A 27799-nucleotide genomic window follows, 5' to 3' on the forward strand; every position below is an offset into this window, starting at 1 on the left:
GTATTCTTTAAAAAAAAAAAAAAAATTTATTGGAATTCAGTTTGCCAACATATAGCATAACACCCAGTGCTCATCCCGCCAAGTGCCCCCCTCAGTGCCCATCACCCAGTCACCCCAACCCCCCGCCCACCTCCCCTTCCACTACCCCTTGTTCATTTCCCAGAGTTAGGTGTCTCTCATGTTTTGTCACCCTCATTGATATTTTCACTCATTTTCTCTCCTTTCCCTTTATTCCCTTTCACAAAGGACATTTAAATCGACATTAGGCTTGGCTAATCCTTAATGTGGACAGCTAAGGACTGATCTGCTTGTGATTGTTATGTTGGTGTTTTTGCATGGTGATGCCATTCCCTTGACATTTGAATCAGTTTTAATATATCACATAAAATGCCTACTAAACTTTGTAGACAGCATCTTAAATCCAGAATAGGTCGCCAAGTGCATCGTACTCTCTTGAGGTCACTCATTTTGATTTTCCATTACAGATGTCTGGAAGGTTATGTGATGGATACAGATATAGATACATTCACCTGTCAGAAAGATGGTCGTTGGTTTCCTGAGAGGATCTCCTGCAGCCCTAAAAAATGTCCTCTGCCAGCAAATACAGCACACATACTTGTTCAGGGGGATGATTTCAGTGTGAATAAGCAAGTTTCTGTGTCGTGTGCAGAAGGGTATATCTATGAGGGAGTTAACATATCAACGTGCCAGGTAAGACTCTCTGTCCTAGAACGTGTACCTTTAACTCATTTATATATATTAAATGTGTGTCTGTCCACAGCAGTACCTTGCTATCCAAAAAAGGGGGAAAAATGTCTCAAGTTTCCAATCATGTCAAGAATTTGAGAAGTTTTTTGGTAGAAATATTACAAAACATATCTTTCTTTTCAATATTCCTATTTTTAAGAAAATACCAAGAGTAGGTGAAAAGTGCCAATGTGAGATAAAATGTTAAAATATCTATAACAAAATATTCGTGAAAAATTAACCAGAAGTTAGATGGTCTACACATAAATGCAGTAAAGAATATCCTTTTTTTTTTTGTTTTTTGTTTTTGTTTTTGTTTTTTTTTGTCGTTGTTGTTGTTTTTTAGTAAAGAGTATCCTTGTGTGGGAAATGAGCCCTGATTGATACCAAATGTTTCCAGTTTTAGTTAAAAAACCGAAAGTTGTAGAAACAGTAACTTGGATTCAAATTCTGTCTCTGTTACTTACTACTTGTGTGACTCTAAGGAAGTCACTTAAAATGTTTGAGCCTTGTTTCCTTATTTGAAAAACTATATATAAAAGAACTGTATATAATAATGTATAATTATAATTATACATAAAATTATAATAATATATAAAACTGTGTATAATAATATGTGTCTTGGGGATCCCTGGGTGGCGCAGTGGTTTGGCGCTTGCCTTTGGCCCAGGGCGCGATCCTGGAGACCCGGGATCGGATCCCACATCAGGCTCCCGGTGCGTGGAGCCTGCTTCTCCCTCTGCCTATGTCTCTGCCTCTCTCTCTCTCTCTCTCTCTCTCTGTGACTATCATAAATAAATGAAAATTAAAAAAAAAAATCTCAATTGTCTACAAGTAGAACTTTATATAGATGAATTAAAAAAAAAATAATATGTGTCTTGTATGGTTGGAACAAGAAATTAGAAAGTCAAGAAGGGAAAAGTGTCTAAATCAGCACCATAGAGAGCAGATATCCCTAACGCATCACCTTCTCCTTGCTTCCATGAGATGGACCAGAAAAAGAAAAATAAAATGAATTACTGATATAGTCTTCTGTGCTGGAGTTGGGGGAGGGAGGAGTTGAAAGGGGGGACAGGTTGCATGGTATAGAAATGACTTTTACCTTAAACATTCTTTTGAATTCCATCTCAAATATTGACAGGCTCTGTGATGACCTATTACCCCAACTTGTTTTCTTAATTTAAATATGTCCCCTGTAGGACCCTGACATCTTGATAACTATGTTGTTTTTTCTTTTTGGTTAGTGTGTTGCTATTGGTTTGGGGTTTTTTTTTTGGGGGGGGGGACTCAGTAATTTATTTTTAACAACCCTTATTACTTTCTCCACATAAGGTATAACCCCTCACCCTCACACAACTGATTTTTAGGTTGAATTTTAGTCTGAAAAGTAGAATAGGTCCTTTCGAAGTGTTTAAATGCAGAAATTCTCTAAAACTCTGTTCAGTGCCTAGAAATATTTTATTTTGCTACAACAAAATGATTCTGTACTTCATAGAACAAATAGATGGATGAGAAGATTAATAGGAATTTTGAAGGGTAAATACTGAAGGAGATCCAGCCTTTCCCGAAGTTAAGACGTATTACAGAATTACAAAGGTCCTATCAGTGTGGTTTTGGTATAGATTCGGCAGACAGGAAAAATAGTAGAATGGAAGAAATAAATCAAAAGTACATCCTGATAAAGGAATCATCACAAGTCTATGAAGGGAATCATTAATAAATTATTCTGATATAATGAATTAGCCATTATAGGGAAAAATTAAAATTTACCCAAACAGATCCTGGGTATATCAGAAGAAACCAATACTACATAGTTTTTAAAAGTGGATAGTAATGCCCAGAATAATTTATGCAGAAATATATATTTATCAAAGCATTATTTCTGTATTGAAAAGTTAGATTCAACTTATATTTCCAACATTAGGGGAATGGTTAATTATGAGGCAGACAGATATATAAAATTAATTATGCATCATATGTAGAATAAATGTCCTGTTTTGGACTGTTATCCAACTCATGTACTATTTCCTCAAAGAAAACAAAAAAATACTAGCAAGAAAACAACAGTCAAGAGAAACATCTGGTTATGCCTCACTTTCCCCAAACAGAAGGCTGAAAGATGTTAACTCTGTGGTGGTGGGGAAGTAGAGTGAAATGTAAGGACACATTCATATCAGTCATGGAATATTTGTGTCAACCGCCCAGTCCTTCATCATAACGAAAACAAATCCTTGGTATTCTTGATTTTTTTAATGGATTCTATTAGGAAGAAAATGCTTATTTTCTGTGCTTGAGAAATGTCTAAAATTGTTCAGCGATAATTAATGAGACCATCTAATAATTAATGTGTGTTTTTTCAGGCCACAGATAACATGTATCAGAAGTAGAACCAAGTTCTGGCTTCTATTGACCATCATTTTGGGGATTATTCTGCTATGCCAATATTTGCAAATTTCTGAGTTCATATGTATAAACCCCTTAATGTAACTTCTAATCTGTCATTTGTCATTTAGCTTGATGGAACCTGGGAACCACCATTTTCTGATGAATCTTGCAGTCCAGTTTCTTGTGGGAAACCTGAAAGTCCAGAACATGGGTTTGTGTTTGGCAGTAAATACAGTTTTGAAAGCACAGTTATTTATCAGTGTGAAACTGGCTATGAATTACAGGTATGTGAACAAATTGTTTAGCTAGAATTCATTTGTTTTTCCAACATATATACATTGGAGAATTTTTAGTATTCGCACCAGTTTGTTTCTCTGATTTTGGTCCGAAAATATTTTTTTGTACTTTGTTACTGTATATTTGAACACTTTCCAAGAAACATTTAAAGTGCCTTATAATTTTAAAAAACAAACTAAGTCTCAAAAACAAAAACACACAGCAGAGCCATGAAAAGGAAGAGGAAGCTAGTATACCAGCCACAAGACTGATTCTGTTCTTTAGTTGGCCATTTAAACTTGTGTTTTGGCCTGTGGCAAGTGTGGCCTGAAAATCCTCAGAGCAGTTCTAGCCAAATACCAAATTAGGTCTCAAGACCACCCCTTGTTTATAATTAATATTATAAACCCCATCAGCAACATCTATGTCTTCCTACTTACTTTGGTGGGAAGGCTGCAGTTAATTTTTTAAGTTCCTTTTCTTTTTTTTTTTAATCACCCAGTGCTCTTTATAATAAGTACTCCTGAGTCCTTGTCTCCTATTTCACCCATCTCCCTACCCTCCAACTCCCCTTAGGTAGCCATTGGTTTGTTCTCTGTAGTTAAGAGACTCTTTCTTCGTTTGTCTCTCTCTTTCTCTCTCTTTTCCCCTATGTTCCTTTGTTTTGTTTCTTAAAATCTACATATGATTGAAACCATATGGTATCTGTCTTCCTCTGATTTATTTCACTTAGCATTATACCCTCTAGATCCATCCATGTCACTGTAAATGGCAAGATTTCATTCTTTTTATGGCTGAATAATATTCCATTATAATATACACCACATCTTCTTTATCCATTCATCAATGAATGGATATTTGGGCTACTTCTAAGTCTTGGCTATTGTAAATAATGCTGCAATAAATGTAGGGGTGTATTTACCCCCCTTTTGAATTAATGTCTTTGTATTCTTTGGGTAAATACCCAGTAGTGTGATTGCTGGATCCTAGGGTGGTTCTACTTTCAACTTTTTGAGGAACCTCCATAATGTCTTCCACAGTGGCTGCACCAGTTTGCCTTTCCACCAACAGTGCAAGTGGGTTCTTATTTTCTACATACTCGCCGATACTTGTTTCTTGTGTTTTTATTTTAGCTCTTCTGATAGGTGTGAGATAATATCTCATTGTAGTTTTAATTTATATTTCCCTGATGATAAGTGATGTTGAACATCTTTTCATATGCCTGTTGACCTTCTCTGTATGTCTTTTATGGAGAAATGTCTGTTCATGTCTTCTGCCCATTTTTAATTGAATTATTTGGTTTTCTGGGTGTTAACTTATATAAGGTCTTCATATTTTGGATGCTAACCCTTTTTCAAATATTTCATTTGCTGTATCTTCTCTCGTTTTGTAGCTTGCCTTTTAGTTTTATTGATTGTGGTTTTTTTTCACTGTACAAAAGCTTTGTTTTAAGATTTTTATTTTCAAGTAATCTCTACATCCAACAGATTTTCATAATATTATCTTATAATTGTTTGTATTTCTATGGTATTGGTTATTATTTCTTCTCTCTCATGATTTTATTTATTTGAGTCTTTCTCTTGTCTTTTTGATAAGTCTGGCTAGGGATTTGCCAATTTTACTGATTTTTTTTTTCAAAGAACAAGCTCATGGTTCCATTGATCCATTCTATTGTTTTTTTAGTTTCTATATCAGTTAGTTCTGCTCTAATGTTTATTGTTTCCTTCCTTCTCCTGGTGTTAGGTTTTGTGTGTTGTTCTTTTTCTGGGTCTTTTAGGTTTAAGATTAGATTGTTCATTTGAGATTTTTCTTGCTTCTTGAGGTAGGCATGTACTGCTATAAACTTCCCTCTTACTACCACTTTTGGAGCTTCCAAAGCTTTTGAACTGATGTTTTTTCATTTTCATTTGTTTCCCTTTATTTTCTTATTTCTTCTTTTATTTCCTGGATGACCCATTCATTTGTTTAGTAGCATGTTATTTAACCTCCATGTATTTGTGGTTTTTCCAGATTTTTTTCTTGTGGTTGACTTCCATTTTTATAGCATTGTGGTCAGAAAAGATGCATCGTATGACTTCTGTCTTTTTAATCTGTTGAGACTTGTTTTGTAACCTAATATGTGGTCTGTTCTGGAGAATGTTCCATGTACACTTGAAGAGAATGTGTATTTTGTTGTTTTAGGATGGAATGTTCTGACTACATCTGTTAAATCCATCTATTCCAGTGTGTCATTCAAAGCCATTGTTTCGTTGTTGATTTTGTTTAGATGATCTGTCTGTTGACGCAAGTGGAACGTTAAAACCCCCTACTATTATTATATTATTATCGATTAGCTCATTTATGTTTGTTATTTATTTTATATATTTGAGTGCTCCCATGTCAGACACATAAATATTTACAATTGTTATATCTTCCTGCTATATTGTCCCCTTTATTATTATATGGTTTCCTTCTTTTGTCTCTTGTTACAGTCTTTGTTTAAGTCTGTTTTTTCTGATATTAGTATCTCTACTCTGGCTTTCTTTTGACATCCAGGTACATGATAGATGTTTCTCTATCCCCTCACTTTCAATCTGCAGGTATCTTTAGGTCTTAAATGAATCTCTTATAGGAAGCATATAAATGGGTCTTATTTTTTAATCTATTCTGTCATCCTATGTCTTTTGATTGGAGCATTTAGTCCATTTACATTCAAGGTAATTATTGATAGATAAGTATTTATTGCTATTTTATTACTTATTTTATGGTTATTTCTGAAGTTTTTCTCTAATCCTTTACGTAATTCTCTCTTTCATGTTTTGCTGATTTTTTTTAACAATACATTTGGATTTCTTTCTCTTTGTTCTTAGCGTATTTCTCAGTGGCTTTTGACTTGTGGTTACCATTAAATTTGCATATAACATTCTGCATATAGCAGTCTATATTAAGTTGATGGATATTTAAGTTTGAACTCATTTCCTTTTCTTCTCCCATCCCCACATTTTAGGTATATGGTGTCATATTTTACATCCTGTTATTTTGTGAGTTCCTTAACTCACAAAATAAATATTTTTTATTAAAAAATTTCATTTTTATTGCTTTATGTTTCCTACCTTCATAATGTCATTTTTGGTCTTTCCAAAGAGTCCCCTTTAGTATTTCTTGCAGGGCTGGTTTAATGGTCATGAACTCCTTTAGTTTTGTTTGTGTAAGAAATTCTTTATCTCTCCTTCTATTCTGAATGATAGTCTCACTGACTAGAGTATTCTCTGCTGTAGATTTTTCTCATTCAGCAGTTTGAATATATATTACAATTCCCTTCTGGCTTGGAAAGTTTCTGCTGAAAAATCCATTGATAGCCATATGGGGTTTCCTTTCTATGTTAAAAAAGTCATCTATGTCTCCTTGTTGAGGGTCGTGGCTTTATGAGGAAGTGTTCCTATAGTGCCTTGCAGTGTAGTGTCCCTTATTCCCCAGGGCCTGGCACTTCTGAGAGTATCTCCAATATGTGCTGTGTGTGCTCTGCTTTTGTATCCTGGCTGCTTTATCCTTCAGGCCAGTGGTCTGTAGAGGTTCTCTTTGCCTATTGTGGACAGTGTTTGTCCCTGGCCTAAATGTGGCAAATTTTAACTAGGTGTACTCTGGTATGTTTGTGAAATGAGATCTGTCATCACTACCACCAGAACTGAGGCCTTGGAAAACTCCCAGGTCAAGAGATGCAGTATTGGTAGGGGTTTAGGCTGATCTTCTAGGGTAGGGAGCCCATTGCACTGGGACTCAGCCAAGTGTGACTGGGAAGGGCGGTTCTCCTGGAATGCGGGATGGTAGGGCTTGGTGTAAGTGTCAGAACTGTGCTGGTGCTTGCAGGTACCCCTGCGCTTCTGCTGAGGGGTGGGAGAAGGAAATTGTGCCTGCCAGTTCCTTTGTTCCCAGAGTAGTCTTTCCATGAATGCTACCTCTCTGAGACACACTCTGAAATGAGCAACTAACGTCCCCACTGTGTGTGTCAGGCATTCTTCAGATCACTGTGTCCACACTGTATGTCTGGGGATGTTTGCCTGCCTTCTCTCCAAGAACAACCCCAGTGCCCTCCAAGCTCTTTGAGAGCCAAGCACACTGATCTTTAAAACTCTAGGCTTTAAGCCTCACTGGTTGCCAGAACTCATGAAACTCAAGCCCTGTTGCTTTCCAAGCCAATTGCTATAGAGATTTATCTTCCCCATGTGCTCCCCTGTGTGCTAGATTGTTGCTCATCCTTCTCTGTTCTGCAGCTCCCCTTCCCCACTGCAGTGGCCTTGATCTTTTTCTCTCCCAAACTGCATCTCTGCATTTCTTACCTTCTTCAATGTGGCCTCTTCTCTACCTTTAGTGGTGGAGATTGTTCTGCCAATGTTCAAGTTAATTTGGGGGGTATTTATTCTGATTTGATAGTTACCTAGTTGTATTTGTGGGATGAGGTAAGTCTAGCGTCCTCCTACTTCACTGCCATGCTCCCATCCTATCTGGAGTCAATCTTGCTGAAGCACTGATCATATCATCAAACTTGAAATTTGAGAGGCTTATTCATATTTCATAATGCCATCACCTGTTTTTTCAGGCAACTTCTTCCTGCTTTTATTGTTATTATATTTAAGTGTGGGTTTTGCAGAAGTATTCATTATCAGTAATTTGTTTTCTGACCACTCATTCCATTGTTTTCTGACCACACATTCAGAGGATTGTCATAAGATAGGTCCATGAAAACTAGAACTAGACTTGTATGGATCTTATTTCATTTCCTTAGAAGATTAAAAAGAAAAGAAAAAAAGAAGTATGATAATGTAATGGTTGATTGCAGTTGGAGAATTTTTCTGATTTTGAAATTTATTTCTTCATGTGAGAGTACTAATCCTGCAATTTGTTAAGAAGTGAAGTGTTACAAAATTTAAACTTTTGAATTTAAATTTAATATTTAGTAACTAGATGGGTCATTAAATTTAAGGAAGTAGATAAATTACCTTAAAATTTAGGAATATCCTATTAACTACAAAACTGAGAGAAATGTTATAGCAATAATTCTCATTCTAAGCTACCTATTAGAATCATCTTAGAAACCTTAAAAAAATATTGCTTATAAGGGAATACAAAGTAATTACAAAATTACAAAGTAATTTTTGTATTATTTAATAATTGTTTAATGTAAGTCCAATTACTTGCATAAATAATCAGAGCCAGGTCTGGGACATGAAATATAAAAGATTAGCCTAGAAAAGCTTGTCATGTGAGATATTAGGGAACTTATTGAAGATTACATGTTAAAAAGACTTGGGAGCCAACTGGATAAGGTTCCCATAGGCCAACATTAGACCATTTGGGCTTCAACAAGGCAATAATTTTAATGGACTAAACATATCAAATATTCCATGAATAACAGTAGTTTCTTTTTAAAAAAAAAAAGAAATATTTTTATTTATTTCTTCATGAGAGACACACAGAGAGAGACAGAGACATAGGTAGAGGGAGAGGCAGGCTCCTCGCAAGGAGCCTGATGTGGGACTTGATCCTGGGACTCTGGGATCATGCCCTGAGCCACCCAGGCATCCCTAACAGCAGATTCATAGGGACACAAGAAAATTAGCTGGTAACTATGAGAGGAGGCTCATGAACAAACTCATTATTTTGATAAAAGACCATGAAAGGGGAAGAATTGTCTTTTCAGCACTAACTGGATGACAAAACCAGTAGTAGATGAAGAAAAGTTTCCTTTATAGAAGTAATTTATTTCAGTCAATAAATGATAGAATTTAAATCTCAGAGGTTGCAACTCTGATGAACTAGCGGATTTAGGTCCTCATCATCATGGCTACTGGTGTTAGAAAAAATAGATACAGCCAAACACTATGTGCCTCTGGATGGAAAAACATACCATATGAAAAAGTCTTGCTAAAAAGAAGAAATATTGAATTTGAATCCTATCAAACCTCTAAATCCAACAACCAGTACCAAAGACAGAAGAACATGCTAAGAGACACCATAATGAGACCATCAGCAAAACTGTTTGTAGAAACAGCTACAGAACAAATGACCCAGTTTTCTAGTTTTTGAAACAAATAAGTTGAAAGGGTAAGAGGGAAAGAAATACAGAGAAGGTACTTATTTAAAAAGGTACATAAACCATGTTTTGGTCCTGATTCAAGGAAACTATAAAGCAATAAATTATAAAATGTATGCAACAATTAGAAATTTGACTACTTACAGGATTTTTATTAATATTAAAGAATTGTTACCTTTTAAGCTGTGATAGTGTTATTGGTTATTGTGGTTATAGTTTTAAGAGCCCTCATCTTTTGGAGATTCATACTGAAATAACTGCTGTTAAGTGTTTTGATGTCTGGAATTTGCTTCAAAATAATGTGGGTTCTTAGGAAAGAGGAACAGCTTAGATGAAACAAGGTTGACCTTGAATTAACACTGTAAAGTGGGTGATGGCTGCATGGGAGTTTGTTACTATTCTTTCTACTGTTACATTTTTCATGTTTGAGTTCTTCTCCATGCTTTAAATTCCTTATCTACTATGAAATAATGCATTAAATTTTATAATATAGGTTTAAAAAGATTAGATTCTGAGTAATGTATTAAAGAGCTTGATTTTAAATGAATATATACACACAAATTTTGTTAACCTGTTTCTTCATTGCTCAGAGCCCTTTGGAGACATCATATTGTCTTAAAACTGTGTTCTACATTAGCAAGATGTCTGAAAAAGAGCTATTGCCTCTTTTGGTTTTATCTGATACCTCTCATCATTATTCTTCTATTCAAAGATATTTTCTTTGAGCTGTCAGTTTAACTACTGATAAATCTTTGCCTATAAAGATTCTATTGACTTTATTTTTTATTTTTTTAAGGTTCCATTGATTTTAATGGAGGGTTACTATCCTGACTTCCTAAGAAAATAATTAAATCAATTAAATAAATATGTCTCTTAATATAGTCATTTTTTTTCTTATTGAAAAAAGCAATATGCATTGATTATAGAAATGTTGGAAGATGCAAAAGAAAAATAGAGTTTATCAGGATTCTTCATCCAGAGATAAACACTGATAACTTTTGCTATACTTTTACTATGTTTATATACTTAAATATGCACAAAATGTATTATTTTAGTTTGTAGATTATTTTTTATTAATTTTGAGGAAGTATATGACAAGCCATTAAAGCCAGCTCCCTGACTATGTAGGAACATTGATGATTATAGTAAAAGGTAAACAGCAAAGAAGGAAGAAACAAAGACTCATAAAAATTATACCCAGAAGTCAAAGAATAGTAATCTTAGCTCATATATGAGTAATCTTAGCTCATATATGCCTATAATAACTATAGGGGCGCGGTCAACAGCCTATATAACCACCAAGAGCTATGAGATACTGAAGAATTATACAAAAATATATTTAGAATAATAGTTGTAAATAATTTTTCAAGTAAGTTCTGTTCATTTTACTTTATTTCAGGGGGCAGGGAAGTACATTTTAGGAAGATTTTTACTTCAAATATTTAAAATTTTAAATGCTTGGACCCTTAATAAGATAAGTTTATCTTCCGTGGATAAGTTACATTGTTAAAAAATTCAGTCCTCATACCAATAAGATACCTTGACTTGTTTCATGTTCAAAGGTGTAAATAAAACAAAACACATTCTTTGCTGCACATTTCAGGTATTGAAAAATAAATTCAGGCAGCCCTGGTGGCTCAGCGGTTTAGCGCAACCTTCAGCCCGGGGTGTGATCCTGGAGACCCAGGATCAAATCCCATGTTGGTTCCCTGCATGGAGCCTGCTTTTCCATCTGCCTGTGTCTCTGTGCCTCTCTCTCTGTGTCTCTCATGAATAAATAAATAAAATCTTTAAAAAAATAAAAATAAAATAAATAAATTCAATCCAAGATATTTTTTAAAATTTACTAAGCAAATATACCTCTTTGATATTTCAGACACATTCCTCATCAACCTTTGGTATTGGTTATAATCAGTTGTCACTTAAATAGAAAGTGAAACCAAGTCTGTACTTTAATTACACTGGTCAGCCCAGGTATGAATTTTGAAGTAATTTGATGAAAGCATTTCTAAAAATCTAAGCCTAGCCCTTAAACTTTATTTATTTAATGAATTTATTTAGCATTCCAGTGCCGGGAGATTCAGGTTCATAGCTAAGATTACTTTGTATTCCCTTATTATCTTCCCATTATTGAGGTATAATCTTGAAAATACCCCTTTTTTCATGGATTCACAGGGGAACAAGGAACGTGTTTGTCAGAAGAACAGAAGGTGGAGTGGAGAGGTAGCAACGTGCAAAAGTAAGTCAAATGACATTTAGCAGTCCCAAAAACAATACTGAGAACACATAATAATGTGGCCACATTTCCTTTATAAACCAGTTTTTTAATTCAGAAAAAAATTTTAATCATCTCCATAAACTGTATGAGAATCTTTCCTGGGCTTTTGCTCAAGAGCACCAAACTAATAAAAGAGTCAAAAATTGATGTAGATTCCACACATCTACATCAAAAATTGTGGTAGAAATGAATGATTAAATTGAAATAGAACACAAGATTACTGGCTCTGGAATGGCAAAGATTTTGTTTAGTAATTAGTTAACTATTTGCATTCTTTTTGTGGTTTTTTTCCCCCAAATAATTATAAATTAGAAGGCTTAGCACTGTTGCTTTTTTGGTGATGGTACCATCCAATGCTGACATTTTCTTAAAGTGATGCTGTCACATCTGTCAAATAAATGAAAGTCACATTTTTCTGGAATTTTACATTCACTCATTTTATGAGAGCATCCAAGTTTATTTATCAAAATACGAGTTAATCCATATGAGTTTATTCCCAACACATAGCCCATATGATTCCTCTGCCAGAGACAATGTATAGTTGATCCCATAAACAACACAGGTTTGAACTGTGCGTGTCTGCTTACATGTGGGGTTTTGTCAATAAATACAGTATGGTACTAGAAACTTATTTTCTCTTCCCTGTGATTTTCTTAATAACACTTTCTTTTCTAAAGCTTACTTTATTGTGAGACTACAGTATATAATACATGTAACATCCAAAAGATTTGTTAATCAACTGTTTATGTTATCAGGAAGGCTTCCAGTCAACAGTAAGCTTTGGTTAGTTAAGTTTTGGGAAAGTTAAAAGTTATATGTGGATTTTTGTCAGCATGGGGTGTTGGCACCCTTAGCCCCCAAGTTGTTCAAGGATCAGCTATATTTAGATGAAGTGTACAAGCCTATTAAAATGTCGGGCTTTAAACCTTTTTCTCTTAATAATCCTGGGAGAGTTATCAAAGTTTCAAACTAGAATTGGCCTCTTAAATTATCTAGTTAAGCAGCCTCTTAGATGAGTCAGCCGGTCTAGATTGGACTAAGTCAAGATCAGCTAGATTTATTTCTCTTGCTAAGTAAGTAAATAGAGGGACGAGGAGAAGTACAGTGACCTGTCCAATATCATAAATTAAGTTAGTGGCAAGGCTGGCAGTAAGACTTGAGGTCTGCAAATCTTTGTTCATTGTCGTTTTTACCATATCTTCTGGGGTAGATTAATGATTTGATTTTACATATACAGAAATCTTAAATTCTTTTTTTAAAATATTTTATTTATTTATTCATAAGAAACACAGAGAGAGGCAGCGACATATGCTGCAGGGAGTCCAATGTGGGACTTGATCCTGGGACCTCGGGATCAAGCCCTGAGCCAAAGGCAAACGCTCAACCGCTGAGCCACCCAGGTGTCCCCATGCTGGGGATTTTTTCCTCCTTTGATTCAAAGCATATCCCTGTGTCTCACAAATGAGTAGGCTTTAATATTTGATATGATGAATTAAGTACCTCCAGCAATTGTAGCAGAAGGAGGAAAGAGGATTGGAAGAAGCATTTCATACAAGGCTTTCATTTTTCTTTCTAGAGACCAGGTGTGAAGCTCCGCTTGGGTTTCTGAATGGGAAAGCTGAAGTTGAAAACACGACTGCTGGACTCAGGGTAGTGTATTCCTGCAACAGAGGGTACAGCCTTGAAGGAGCACCTGAGATACATTGCACCGGACGCGGAGTTTGGAGCCACCCACATCCTCTCTGCAAACGTGTGTGTTGACTCTAAGAGAGGTTTTAATCAGATTCGGTTTCCTGACTCGTTTCCCAGATGTCTAAAACCTAGAGGAAACTCCACTGAGTGAAATTAGCCCCGAGAAAGCGATCTGTGCATATTCAAACCAAATACTATGGGTGTTTTTAAAATCTGTTCACGTTATCTGGAATATCCAGTCTGCAAATTAGCTTTCACCAGATTCCTTGGATGATTACAGGTAGTCCAAGGCACTAATAATTTAAAAAAAAAAAAAAAGCAACTTAATGGAAAAAAATTGACACAAATGTGTAATGAATTTGATTGAAGATGTAAAAGGGTAAAGAGAATATATTTACATGGAATTTTAATATAATAAAGTATATATAAATATAGTGAATGAAGATAATTAGTTGTAAGCACTAGAATGAAAACAATATTCACATGCAAGATCTAAATTGAGAGCGCCCTGGTGTTATTTAAAGTATTATAATGTAGTAACTGTGTCTTTAGGATTCACTGACATCTGCTTCACTCATAAATACTTCTTTAGAAATCAGAAAAACCAAAACTTCTGAAATATGTTGATGTGTGTGTCACACACTTGAACTAAGAAATCCTTGCACTATAATCATTTTTGTTTTTGCTTCAGATGTATAAAATGAATCCATTTTTATGAACAGGCCTCACAAACTCTACAATTTAAGTTATAATACCCTTTTTTAAGCAGTGTGAGTCTGAACTTTTATTCAGTCACATAGAAAAGTCTGATGATGTTCTGGGGCATCCTTCTGAAGGATGTTCAGTAAAAGAAAGTAAAGTGACAATGAGAAGCACTTACTATGCTTTCTTAATATTTTTCAAAAACTAAGGGGATGTTTGATGTGCTCCCTGATTCCTGGCACACCTTTTCTTTTCCCAGTGTTGGGCCATATTTCAAACAACTATTTAATTTACCATCTTAGAATTTTAGGACAAAGTGTTAGTGGTTGAATAACTTGGGGTTTTCAGATCTTATCTGATCTTATCCTTAAAGATAATTTCATGTGGCTATAAAACACATTTACTCTTTTTAATGTTTGAAGTTCTGTATTTTTAAGCCTCATATTATCATCACTGAGAAGCCAGTTCCTACAGGGCTCATCGTTCTCTATCTTTAGAGAAATAAATGAAGAAGAAAAGAATATCAGTAAGCATTTTTTCTTCCTGTTTAACAGCAAATCCATGCCCTGTTCCTTTTGTGATTCCTGAGAATGCTGTCCTTTCCGAAAAGGAGTTTTATGTTGATCAGAACGTGTCCATCAAGTGTAGAGAAGGCTTCCTGCTCCAGGGTTGGGGCATCATTACCTGTAACCCCGATGAGACATGGACGGTGACAAATGCCAAATGTGAAAGTAAGTAAATGATGGAATCCAGTTCATTAGTGCAGAATATTTATTCTTCCTTGTGAGATATTTTCAATCAAGTAACTTAAATGTAGATATTTAGATCTCTGTCATGGTTATCAGCTTCTATGTTGATAATTTTTGTAAAAAAGATCTTTGAATTCCAACTATAAAAAGAAAAAACTTTCCAGAAGTTGGCTAAAACCTATCTGGCCAGAATTCACTGAACAGATTTTCAAAATATGTTCTTCTAAGAATGGGCAAAATATTAAATCTAAAATATATTTTTTCCGGGGTGCCGGGCTGGCTAAGTCAGTAGAACACGCAGCTCTCGAACTTGAGGTCATGATTTTGAGCCCCACGTTGAGCGCGGAGATTATTGTAAAAATTTTTAAATAAAATAAAGTACATGTTTTTCCCATATTTTCTGAGCATCCCAAACTATCCTTTAATAGGCTGTGGATGCTTTGCAATACAAAAATTATTCCACAGTGGTTCTCAAACTTGAACCACCTGGAGAGCTTGTTTAAAACAGATTTCTGCTCCCCCCCCCCACCAGAAAGTCTAATTCAGTAGTCTGGGGTGAGGCCTAAGAATTTGCATTTCAAACAAGTTCCCAAGTGTTGCTGCTGGCGATATTGGTCCTGGAACCACAATTTGGGTTCCAGTCTGGGCTAGAACGATGTTGGTACATAATACACAATACGGCAGCATCTCTTGCTGCCTTGTGATTACTCTTGACGTCTCTTGACGCATACTTCCATCACTTAAAACATCTGCTCTGCCCAACATCCTACCCTCTGGCTCCTTTGTAGTCCAAACAACTCCCTCTGTAGGAAAAAAATAACAAATATTCATTGAGTCTAACCAGCTGCAGGACACTGGGCTATATAGCCTATACCATGCCTGCGATGGCCTTCATCTTCAGAACATTTGCGCTCCAATTAGTAAAGAAATGTGCATGTGAAGGGCGTAGGGATTATGGAGTCAGAGAGGACCTGGGTTTGAATCCTATCCTCAAAACTTTTTAAGTAAACTTATGGCCATGCCCTAACTTCTCTGAACCTCAGGGCTCTCATTTATTAATAGCACCAATAATACCTATGTTATAGGTTTGTTTTGAAGAATAAATGAATCAGCGTATTTATCTTAGCAATGTCTTTTGACAGGAAGACATACATCAATAGCCCACGTGCCTGAATTTTCAACTAGAAGCCTACTACAGTATTAGAATTTAGATCTTACTCCAGGAAATGTATACTATACTTTTAGCCTTATAAAATCTACTCCAAGTGAAGTGGAACGAAATATGTATGTGTAAGCTTTGACCACCAGCCCTAACTAACGCAGGCCAAGTGGCCTGATTCTGCACACATATCCCCACATTGGTCTCGGCTCCCTGAGACGTACCACTCAGAGCACTGGAAGGAAGAGCAAGAAGAGACATGCACTCGAGTACATGTTTGATTATTCCTCAATATTCTTTTTTCCTTTTTTCTTTTTTTAAAGATATTTATTTATTTATTTATTTATTTATTTATTTATTTAAGAGAGAGAGAGAGAGAGAGAGAGAAGACAAGTGGGGGAAAGGAGCAAAAGGAGAGAGAGAGAGAGAGAAGTGGACTCCTCACTGAGCAGGGAGCCTGAGATCATGACCTGAGTGGAAGGCTTAACCAACCGAGCCACCCAAGTGCCCTATTCCTCAATATTCTTGAGAGGCTCAGGGGTTGCCTTGGAGAGAAGGAGACAATTTCTACCATTGTTTGCTTTCCTCAGTCCCTCTTTTGCATTTTTTATTAAACACAAAACTTCCGGTTTAGAAGAAAGTCTCTTCCCTGAGGGACAAGAGCAACAAATTACCTCATTCTTTTCACCTCATCCTGATATTTATCCTTACAAATCAGTGATTAAAATTTAGCACATATGGGAATCACCTAGGGAAGGTAGATAAGATGCAGACTCATAAACTAGAAACTCCCAAAATTTTCTCGCACTTTTAGCGAGAACCCAAGGTGATTCCCATATAGGTGGTCTGAAATCTGTGTTTTGATCACTTCAGGAAACCAGGCATCTTCTCATCACAGTCTTTCTACATGCTGCTCCCCCAACTTGGAAGCTCTTTCCTTCTGATCCACTCAAGCTCTATAGCCCAATTCAAATGTCACTTTCACTGTGATTTGTACCTTGATAATCTTAAGCATAATTAGTTGCATTCACTTTGATTTTCCTATAGTGTAGTATCCAGGCCTATATGACAGCTCTTTTTAAGTTGTTCATCATTCTTCCACTTGTCTGAGCAAAGGGACAGCATTATCTTCATTGGTTTCTTTCCAGTTTCTGATGGACAGTAGGCAGTAATACATATTTGACATCTGACTCACTGAATTGGTGTTTGTAATCACCTTAGAAGGAAAAGAAAATTTAGAAAAATCATACACATCAGTCATCGCTTTAAATAAGTTCTTAGTAGTATTATGATCACAAGGGTACCTGGGTGGCTTAGTGGTTGAGCATATGCCTTTGGCTCAGGTTGTGATCCCTGGATCCTGGGATCAAGTTCCGCATCAGGCTCCCATAGGCACCCTGCTTCTCCCTATGTCTCTGCCTCTCTTTGTGTCTCTCATAAATAAATTAAATCTTTTTTTTTAAATAGTATTATGACCACAAAGTGACCTTTGATAAGCCAATTCATGGAGAGTCATCATCATACATTTATACAAATTGGATATTGATTGGAGTCCCAGCTCCAATCCAGTCCTTGTCTTGTGAGCCACCCCAGAATAACTCTAGTTATTTCAGGGCTTCTCAAGGCAAAATTAGTTATAAGATTTTTTATTTAAACATACAATACATGTAGCTTTTAAAAGAGGCTTATCATTCAATCTCACACATTGCAAAAGCGAAGAGTCACTGCCTCACGGTCTTGAAAAGAAGGAGACTGATGTGAAACCTTGAATGTCATAAGTCTCACCAAGGTGTGTAAACTGAGTATGGACAGGCTAGAGACAATATTCATTCATTTACTCATTTTTCAAACACGTATCAAGAGCCCACTACATGCCAGGTGCTGTCCTAGGCACTAATAAAACAGCCTTGATGGAATATGCAGTACTGTAATTCATGATCTTCACTCTAAAACAATAGACTACAAATAATCCCCAGGCTTCTCCCCTTCTAATTTGATAAGCATCCTGCATTGACATTCTCTCGGAAGCCATCTCTTTGGCAATCCACAAGAGCTCATTGGGCTCCTAGAGACTTCTTGGCTGAGTAAAAAATGGCAGTGCAGCTTCAGTGTTTGAATTAGAAGACAAACCTTTGATTGTGCACATCTCATTTTTCTAAACAGGAGCAGATTATGCTTTTAATCCCTAGTATCTTTTAGTTATTATAAAAAGGTACCTTTATGTGTTTTATCCTTGCTCTTAAAATAAATTCAGTCTTTGGCTTGAGGTTGTGTTCTCTTCTATCCACTGGCTGAGTTAGTAGCACAGACTTCATTGTGGTTTTGTTTTCCTGTAGAAATATCCTGTGGTCCGCCAACTCATGTAGGAAATGCGATTGCTCGAGGCATACATTATCAGTATGGGGACATGATCACCTACTCATGTTACAGTGGATACATGTTGGAGGGCTCCCTAAGGAGTATTTGCCTAGAGAATGGAACCTGGACATCACCTCCTATTTGCAGAGGTAAGGAAATATTTGCATGGTTATGTCTCAGTGAAGCTGTAGGGAAATTCATATGAAAGTCTGACAAAGCCAACAACTGTATGCATGCTCTTTTATTTTTCCGTGGTTTTAAATTTTCTTTTGACATTTATGTCATTTTCCTTAACTTTATTATGGGTTTGAGTTTTGAAAGCTTTCATAGGGAACTCTGACCTGGCATATGGCTCCTTCCTGAGTCAATCATGGCTCCTCATAGTGTTCTACTCTCCAACTGCTAGGGAGAGCTGCAGCATATCTGAGCCTTGAGGGTACCTCTGGGATACTCAGGTGTCTCAGCAGATTCCAGTTCCATCCTCATTCTGAACAGACCTTTAACCCCACTGGAGATGGGGTAGTCCATCCCATGGGCAATGTAAGAGACAAGAGGTACTGTCCAGTCCCAGGGAAGTGAAGCCTACCTCTTGGTCTCCCTGGCCATGCTGGGGGTTGGTGAAAAGCACTCCATGTTTATATAAGCACTACTGTCCCTTCACTTGGTGGATTGAATTTGCAAACCCAAGAATGAATTGTGTGTGTGCATTCAATAAAATCTTCTTGGGGGAAGAAGGATCTGTGCTTCAAATTCTGCAAAATTGAAAGAGGTAGATAATGAACCATTCTAGTATGTCCTAAAACTTACATTGTTCTAATAAAATAGAATTCTTTCTTACAAATCATAATGATTGTTCCATTCTACAAATATTTACTGAAAGTCAAGAGCTATGCTAGTGAACAAGACAAATATAACCAAGGAACTAAAAGAAAACTCAGATTGTTGAGTGGGTTGTCCACATGACAATGGTCAGATTTGGATTTGGGGTAAAAAGGCCAGAGCCTTTAATGACCCTTGGGGGATGGGACAATTGAGAAAAACCAATGAACAAATGGCATGGGCCTCAAAGAGGCAAGAGAGTTTGCAGGAGAAGGGAGATTAATTGTCTGAAAGCAACAATGAGAAATGAAATCACTAACACATGGGATATAAGAGAACATACAACCTCCTCATGAGAGGGCAAGGGAGGAGGTAACAGCCTCATAGACCAGCCCAAGCTTCACTTAAAAACAGAAGCCAAATGAGACTTCAGTGTTTGCTTGCTCACTTGTTTGTTTCTTCACTTGCTTATTTTAAGACAGTGAATGATGGTGGCAGCTCCCAAGAGCTATTGACCATCAAAGGCCATCTTTGGAAGGGCATTCTCAGCTCTGCTGAAAGAGACACTTCCCCTGGTCCAGACCAAAAGAGCTTACCTTTGGTCTAAACCACTTGTTCCCTTCTGCCCTGAGTCCCCAAATTACTAAAATTTAGAAAACCATATTCTCAGAACTACCCAAGCTTGTTTATGCCCCTTTCTGAGAGCTCTCATGTTTATCCCTTTCTGAATCTTGAGATTTGCTTTTGTTTCTTTGCTTGACTCAAGGAAATATTATGAAATGTGAATAAGAAATCTTATTTTCTGACAAATACTCTTCCGTAATTCCCTGGATTTATGATCCATCCTCCTTCTTTTCCAGCTGTCTGTCGATTCCCATGTCAGAATGGAGGTATCTGCCAACGCCCCAATGCTTGTTCCTGTCCAGATGGCTGGATGGGGCGCCTCTGTGAAGAGCGTGAGTCTATCCTCAAACTTTACATGTTATATCCTTAAATTTTTCTTTGAATCCTGACAATTTGCCTGGAAGCTGCCAACTCGAGGAAGTTACTAGGAACTGGCTTTACTATTAGAAGGAATTGATTTGCTTAAATCCTGTAGCAGACCAGACAAGAGCGCCTAAAGTTGATCTGAGTATGTCAATTAGTTGCAAAGGATCTAGAATATAAATGACCTTTCAAATACAGTTATAAAGATCCATCCAGAGCCATTGCCAAATGCCTCTTGTCACAAATTTCCAAGAATCCTCTTGAGAAGGAACTTATAATAGAGGATTTCCCAGCCAATATCTTCCCTATCTCAGACCCACTTATGTACCACGCTGCTCATTGCTGCGGTTGGGAGAAATTCGCAGCATTGGGTCACACTCTAGTATTTGCAGCCCAACGTTGACTCTTTTTCATTAGGGGTAGTTCTTCTCAACTAAGAAAACAGGGAAAGTTGGCACTCTGGTATCTACACAATGCTTAGTAAATTATTATGGAATTTTGATCCTTATAAAAATACATTTGAATTTGAACTTTCAGGAGAATGAAAATAAGTGATTTTAAAAGGGTGTTTTTAATGTCTAAACTATACTTTGTTTCAATATCTTTAAAAATATATATGGGGATAAAATGATTTCATGTTTCTTTGGGAGTGGTGTGTGTAAATCACATTAAGAGTCATTTGTGTGATGCCCATTGGTCTATATCAGTTTTTTTGAAGGCCAGACACATTACAAGAGATTCTAAAACTGTTTTGAGTGTAGCTTTTGCAACTAATCTAGAAAGGAAAATATGCAATGGAAATAAATTGAGGCTGCTAACAACTCATGAAAACAAGTAGTTTCACAGGGATTAAGAAAGAAGAGAAATTATGTTTTTCCTTCCTCTTCTCTCCAATCATTCCTTCCCATTTAGGACTCCCAAACTTGACTTGCTGTCATGCTAAGAGTCCAAAGACCAGGGAAACATTTACCCTGGAGGACCCTGATAGCAGGCCTAGCTTAGCTCACTGAGCATGTGCCCACCCTCCTGCATTAGACCAAGGCTTCCCAAACTTTAATGTGCATACAACCCATCTGGGAGATATTAAATGCAGATGCTGATTCAGAAGTTCTGAGTTAGAACCTGAGATGTTGGCATTTCTAGCCTACACCTAGGTAATGCCAATGCTATTTATTGGCTTGAGAACCGTACTTTGTGTGGCAAGTCAATAGACAATCTCACTCCTTTTAAATGGACTATTCCTCTATAAAGAGCTCAATGATTTCTAGGAAGAGTGATTGCCTTGGAGGGTGTAAGTGCCACTGCTCCAAGGAAATAAAGGGTGAGGTGTCCCATCAGTACTAATGGAGATACTAATGTATTGCCAAAACCAGCCTCCACGATACCCATCTGACCCTATTCTTACATTTAATTCAAGACAATAAGAAGCCTTGAGACAGCCAACCCTCTTGAGCATTTCATGTAATTTGAAAAGGAAATTTGAAATGATAATAAATGGAGAAGATTAGTCTGTGAAGAGAGAGCAAAGCACTTAGCAGACGTCGATTATGGTATATCCTCTCTAAAAGAGTGCATTTGGCACTAGAGTCATTCTGTTAGGCTAAAGGTCCATCCTTACTTTCCTGCTGGTGTTTTTCCAATGATACTGATGAATAAACAGAACATAGCCAGGGAGACTCTCTAGTGGGTCCTTGAGGGTTTTATCTTCCTGGAAAATGTTTTTTGAACACTTGAACATATCTGAGTGTATTTTGATTAAATCCTTTTCAATCTCTTTTCTAGCAATATGCATTCTCCCCTGTTTGAATGGTGGTCGCTGTGTAGCCCCTTACCAGTGTGACTGTCCACCTGGCTGGACGGGGTCCCGCTGTCATACAGGTAGGCCTTCTCTCCGGGTTTGTTTTCTTGTTGCTTTGGCTCCAAGAGGCCCTAGAGGACACTGGTGAGTGTGACTCAGATTCACAGGTAGCAGTGAAACAAAAAGATGCCAAAACCTCTCAAGAATTCCTCAAGATGGTCTCTTGAATGAGAGTCTCAATGCTGGACTCTATAGCTGCTTCCAGAGACACCTGTCTGGGCCATGAACCAAAGATACGCATCTAAGTCCACTCAGTTGTCAGCCTTCTTCGTATTGTCTGCTCTTTGCAACATTGAGAAAACATGCAGAGGTTCAGAAGAATATTTATTTTAATCTCTATGAAATCGAATTGCTAACTTGTTGTAACTATTTAGAAAGAACAAGGCTCTGCATAAATACCATCTAAGTTAAAGTGAAAATCTCATCAAAGAGATGATTCCTTCACAGACAACAGTAACAAACTATTGTTGATTGATGGGAGATAAACACGTCCCCCTAAACCCCCTTACCTATCTCAAATAAGACATCTGCTCTTCTACACTTTAATAATTGATTATCCATCTGTCCTTGCTCCCATTAGATTATATGCCACTTGAGAGCAGGGATACCTCTTTGTGATCGTTAGATACCCAGTACCTAGCATAGTGCCTGTGTATGATAAGTTTCTCATGTTGAAGAAATGATTCAGTTTAAAATGATAGGTTTCAACCTTTTTTAAAGTCTGAAATTTTAAGACAACTGTTAAAAGAATAGAACTTGCTGTATTTATTTGAGATTAATTCCAACATACCACCACCCCTCCTGTAAACAATATTTATACCACCTCTGGTGGGGTGAAACACCAAGTAGAACAGGCATGTTGGTCCCAGAGCTTGTCATGAGCTCTAAGGCTGAGTGACGATATAATTTAGCCTTCAAACTAGGATATTTTTGCAAGCAAAAGGGGTAAACTAAGGAAATGGGAGTAAAATGTACTGCCACAGGCAAAACCAGTTGTGTAGTCCCCCTACCTAAAGCTGAAACAGCCATCCATGAATGTAGAAAAGTAAAGATCTACTGGAGGCTAAATGAGAAGCTTTTACTTGGTACCTAAAAGTACTATATCTAGTGTTTGTAACAAATCAGCTTTGCTGTTTTATCTGCATTCCCCTAATTGAAGTCACATGCAAAGGAGTCTGACCCTTTCCCAGCCATCTGACACTATAGGTGGTGGCCCTGCTCTTTCAGGTGGAGGCATCCTTGATTCTCCCACTCCTTCTGCTGAGATTACCAGCATCAGCACCTTTCTGTTTCTCTCTACACAGTACCTCCTCCATCCTGCTGTGTCCCCGCTATCACCAGCTAGTAGAAGATCTCTTCTTGGGATCACCATCAGAGTCTACCAGTTAATCTTCCTGTCTCTATTATTTCCAAGCTAAACATCATTATGTACTCCTTTTGGTGTATCTTTTTGCCCTATTTCAGAACCTAAAATGGTTCCCTGTGGTCTCCACATCCAGCCCAAAGTTTTCAGCACAAATTCTTCTGACTTCCAAGGCTCTGCAGAGGCTGACACACCTCTGATAAACTGATAAAACTCAGTTCTTGTCCAGCCAATCACACGCTGTCCCCTGCAGTGAGGGCTTCCCTGTTATCCCCATCTCTCAGCGCAAGTTTGCCTCTCCCTCTTTCCCCTCCCTTTCCAAACTTGGGTGCCCTGCCTAAGTTTCTTCTGGTTTCCAAACCTGCTTTATACCACAATAATCTATTTTCTAGCATTCCATTTCTATAGATATGACACAATTAGGTACAACCACGCAATCTAAAGCCCCGTTGATCTCATGTATTTGTATTTCTTTTAGCTCCTTGACTCCCTAATTAGCATAAGCTCCCTAATGACACTGAGCCACATAATGTTCCTTTCTTATAGCAGCTACCTAAGCACATATCCTACTCGCACACCCTACACACTAAGCATAAAACAGCATATGAAACAGGAGTTCCTGCCCTCCGGAATTTAATCTAGAAAAGCAGAAAGGATGTGGAATGGCCTATAAAGAGATAACTAGAGGTTAATTAAATTCTCTAAAAGGGGTTATGGCAACAGTGAATATGGGCATACTAACCCAGCACAGACATTCAGAAGTCTTCATAAGCATAGAATCAGAAGAAGAACAAAAGTAGTCACCAGGAGACGATCATTCTAGTCAAAAGCATGGAAGCATAACACAGGTGTGTTCAACATAGTAGAACTGAAGCCATGGAGGAAATGTAGGGGTGTAGTTGGAAATGAAGCTATAAAGTTGGGCAGAGCCAAAGAAGGAAATGCATTGTGTGCCAAGGTCAAGATCCTGAATTATGTCTTATGAGTAACAGAAGCCACTGAAAGGTTTTAAACAAAAAAATCACATGATGAGATTTTCTTTTAGAAAAGTAATTTTGGCAGCAGTATGGAAAATGGCAGAAAGCAAGACATACGATAGGGAGACCACTTAGGAAGTTAATAAAACAGCATTGGCGAGATGTAATGAAGTCTGAAAAAATGATAACCAGGAAGAGTGGATTTGAGAGAAATTAGGGAGGTGACTCACTATTTGGTTATAGACTTATCGTGGGAGTAAAAGTCTGAGATGCATCAAGATTGATTACACCTTTTGGGCACCTTAGGGGAGATGTGAAGGTATAGATGAGGAGTTAAGTAGCTACGTGCTGAGTTTGAGGAGCCTGTGAAACATATAAGGTAGAGGTCTGATAGTTTAGTTTGGGTTTGGGTTCCCAGAAGATACATCTAGATTGAAGATAGCGATACATAAGTCATCCCTGGAAAACATTCATGGAGAAAAGTGTAAGATGGTGCAGAAGGCACATAGCCCAAAGAGAACTTTGGGGGCATCAATGTTATAGGGAAAGAGGAAGGTAGTAAGGTATTAGGCAAAGAGGTGAAATGAATTTGTTAGTACAGTCAGGAACCACTAAATCATCACACTATTAAAAAGGAGTGGGGCATCTGGGTGCCTCCGTCACTGGAGCACCTGACTTTTGATTTCAATTCAGGTCATGATCTCAGGGTTGTGAGATCAAGCCTCACACTGAGCTCCATGCTCAGGGGGGAATCTGCTTGAGACTGTCTCTCTCCCTTTCTTTTTGCCCCTCCCTCAACTCATGCAGGCACGCACATCTGTGCTCTTTCTCAAAAATAAATCTTTAAAAAGCAGAATCTATGGAGAGTGAGTTTTCAATGATTGGGTTTTATTTTTGCCTTTTAATCTTGCTTTGTTTCATAGTTTCCTCTTTATTTTGTGGCAAATACATACATTCTTTGACCCACTGCTACTCTTGAACCCCCAAGAAAGTTACTCCAAGGGTGAAGATGGGTTTTACATTTGTCTTCTCCCTTCCCACCTAGTGCTTGCTTATCAAGTATCTGGAACTTGCTGACATTTTCCCCCATGCTTTATGGATGAGTGATTAAGGGAATGACATTTATTTATATTTCACCAAAGATGAGTTTTTCATCTAGGGAAACCTACTTTTCCAAGCTATCATGAGGCTGAAACATTTCCTGTTTCCAGCCTTCTTTCAACAGGAATTTTATTCTCTTCCACGAGGAAGTTCTTCTCTTTGATATGTTAAACTCATGGGTGTTAGGTCCTCATCAGTTTTTAGCATCTATAAGTTTTTTAACAAGTAAATTCATGCAATTGAAGAGTGTGGTTATGATACAGTGGGTTTGTGAGAAAGATGTCCAGATTGTAAATCCTTGGGTGTTCTCTCAGGGTTTTATCTGTGGCTGATTTTTAACTCTATTCCAGGTTCTATAATTCCAGTTAAAGATGGTAAAAGCCATGAAATATGTTTTCTAGCAAATACAAAGGGCTTTGAGTCATCTACTATTTTTCTTTCTTTCTTTCTTTGCTTTTCATTATTTTAGATAATCTGGGCATCTGATGTCTGGTGTAATGACTCAGTCATAGAATTCACTGCTAGCTCTCTCCAGTGCTATACAATCTAATTGAGCATATGAAAAATTTGCAGTTCAAACTGTATATGTCAAATTGGTTGCATACAGATTAAATGAAAAAAAAATCAGTGGATTTAATGTTATCAGCAAAGGTTTCAATACATAGGTAGGACTTAGCCTGGGACTTAAATATGAGAATGGATTAGCTTGGAGGGAAAGAGGGAGATGGTGTCACATAATGATGTGAGGTCAAAAAAGTGGTAGAAATGTGTAATACAAATGGTCAATGGGGAATAGCAGCGGCTGGAACAAAGCAGAGTCATATCTTATTCTGTGTGCCTTCATGGACATCTTCCAACTTGCTAAGTATTAATTAAGTAAATGCATGGATTTTTCATCCCAGCTGTTTGCCAGTCTCCCTGCTTAAATGGTGGAAAATGTGTAAGACCAAACCGATGTCATTGTGTCTCAGCTTGGACAGGACATGACTGCTCCAGGTAAGGCAATTAAAAATGAATGTTTATCTATAATGTAAAGAAGTTAAAAATCAAGTTAAGTTTCTCCCAAAAGCTGGAAGGTATCTCTAGTTTAAGTATAAGCTTTTTGCATCCAAAAATGTCCATTTTCAGATCCTCTAAATTTGAACTAAAGCCAACACAAAGAAATATTCATTAAGAATTGACAAAGTGATATCTCGAAAATAAATAATCTTGTACTCATCTGGGCAGCATGTAAACTGCCCAGATGGAACAGCTGTTCCCAGATGGAACAGTTCCAACTCTTCCAATTGGAACAATGTAGAGGGGGTTAACATGGCCCCTTTAAAAGGATAACATGCAAATTCATGAAATATTCCATAAACATTTCATAATTTTCCACAAAAAGGGGTTAATTAAACAAACAAATTAACTGCCCTCTTGAACAGAAGATTACATCATTCATATGTAAGGATGTAAAATGAATAATAAACTCAATACATCATGTTGATGTTCATTTGCATCCTGATTACAATAAAAAATAGTATTGAAATTGACAAGGAATGTTTGTTTTTCAAGTCAAAAATCTTGTTTCATATTTCTAGTATATGTATATGCAGTATTTAGTTGACTAAAGAAACTGATGTAAAAATATGTCTGTCAATTGGTTTCTCATTTCTAACCAGATACATATCATGGCTAAGAAAAGATTATCACAAAAGTAAGTCTAAGGGAAAATAGTTAAAAATAATTTAAACTTTTTTTTTTACAAAGTACCATTGATATACACTACATTAGTTTTAGGTATACAACATAATGATTTGATATTTGTATATATATTGCAAAATGATTACCACAGTAGATCTAGTTAGCATCCATCACCCCACATAATAACATTTTTTCTGTTATTGTGTTCTGTTATTATTTCTGTTAAGAACTTTTAAGATTTACTATCTTAGCAACTTCCAAATATGCAATATAGTGTTATTAACTATAGTCGCCATGCTGTACATGACATCCCCATGACTTATTTATTTTATTAATTTTTTTGACTTATTAATTTTATAACTGAAAGTTTGTATCTTTTGACTCCTTTCACACATTTCACTCACCCTCTCCCCACCCCCTGCCTGTCTCTAGCAGCCATCTATCTGTTCTCTATCTGTAAGAGGGTTTTTTTGGTTGTTTGGGGTTTTTTTTTTTTTTTTAGATTCCACATATAAGTGAGATATGGTATTTGTCTTTCTCTGTCCAACTTACTTCACTTGGTATAATGCCCTCAGAGGTCATCCATGTTGCTGTA

At 36.9% G+C, this 27799-nt stretch overlaps 1 protein-coding gene and 1 pseudogene across 1 annotated transcript in view; both read left to right on the forward strand.

Moving 5' to 3' along the window:
* Window positions 1-27799, forward strand: part of SVEP1 (sushi, von Willebrand factor type A, EGF and pentraxin domain containing 1) — a 183592-nt gene that overhangs the window by 152142 nt on the left and 3651 nt on the right. The window contains 9 exon segments of the mRNA XM_041761195.1: window positions 486-711; window positions 3261-3416; window positions 11654-11717; window positions 13333-13506; window positions 14705-14881; window positions 18395-18565; window positions 20096-20191; window positions 22005-22100; window positions 26424-26517. Of these exon segments, the coding sequence (XP_041617129.1) occupies window positions 486-711; window positions 3261-3416; window positions 11654-11717; window positions 13333-13506; window positions 14705-14881; window positions 18395-18565; window positions 20096-20191; window positions 22005-22100; window positions 26424-26517 (1254 nt within the window).
* LOC121496358 lies at window positions 26786-26884 on the forward strand (annotated as a pseudogene).

Source organism: Vulpes lagopus, chromosome 7 (genome assembly GCF_018345385.1).
Source record: "Vulpes lagopus strain Blue_001 chromosome 7, ASM1834538v1, whole genome shotgun sequence".
NCBI lineage: Eukaryota > Metazoa > Chordata > Mammalia > Carnivora > Canidae > Vulpes > Vulpes lagopus.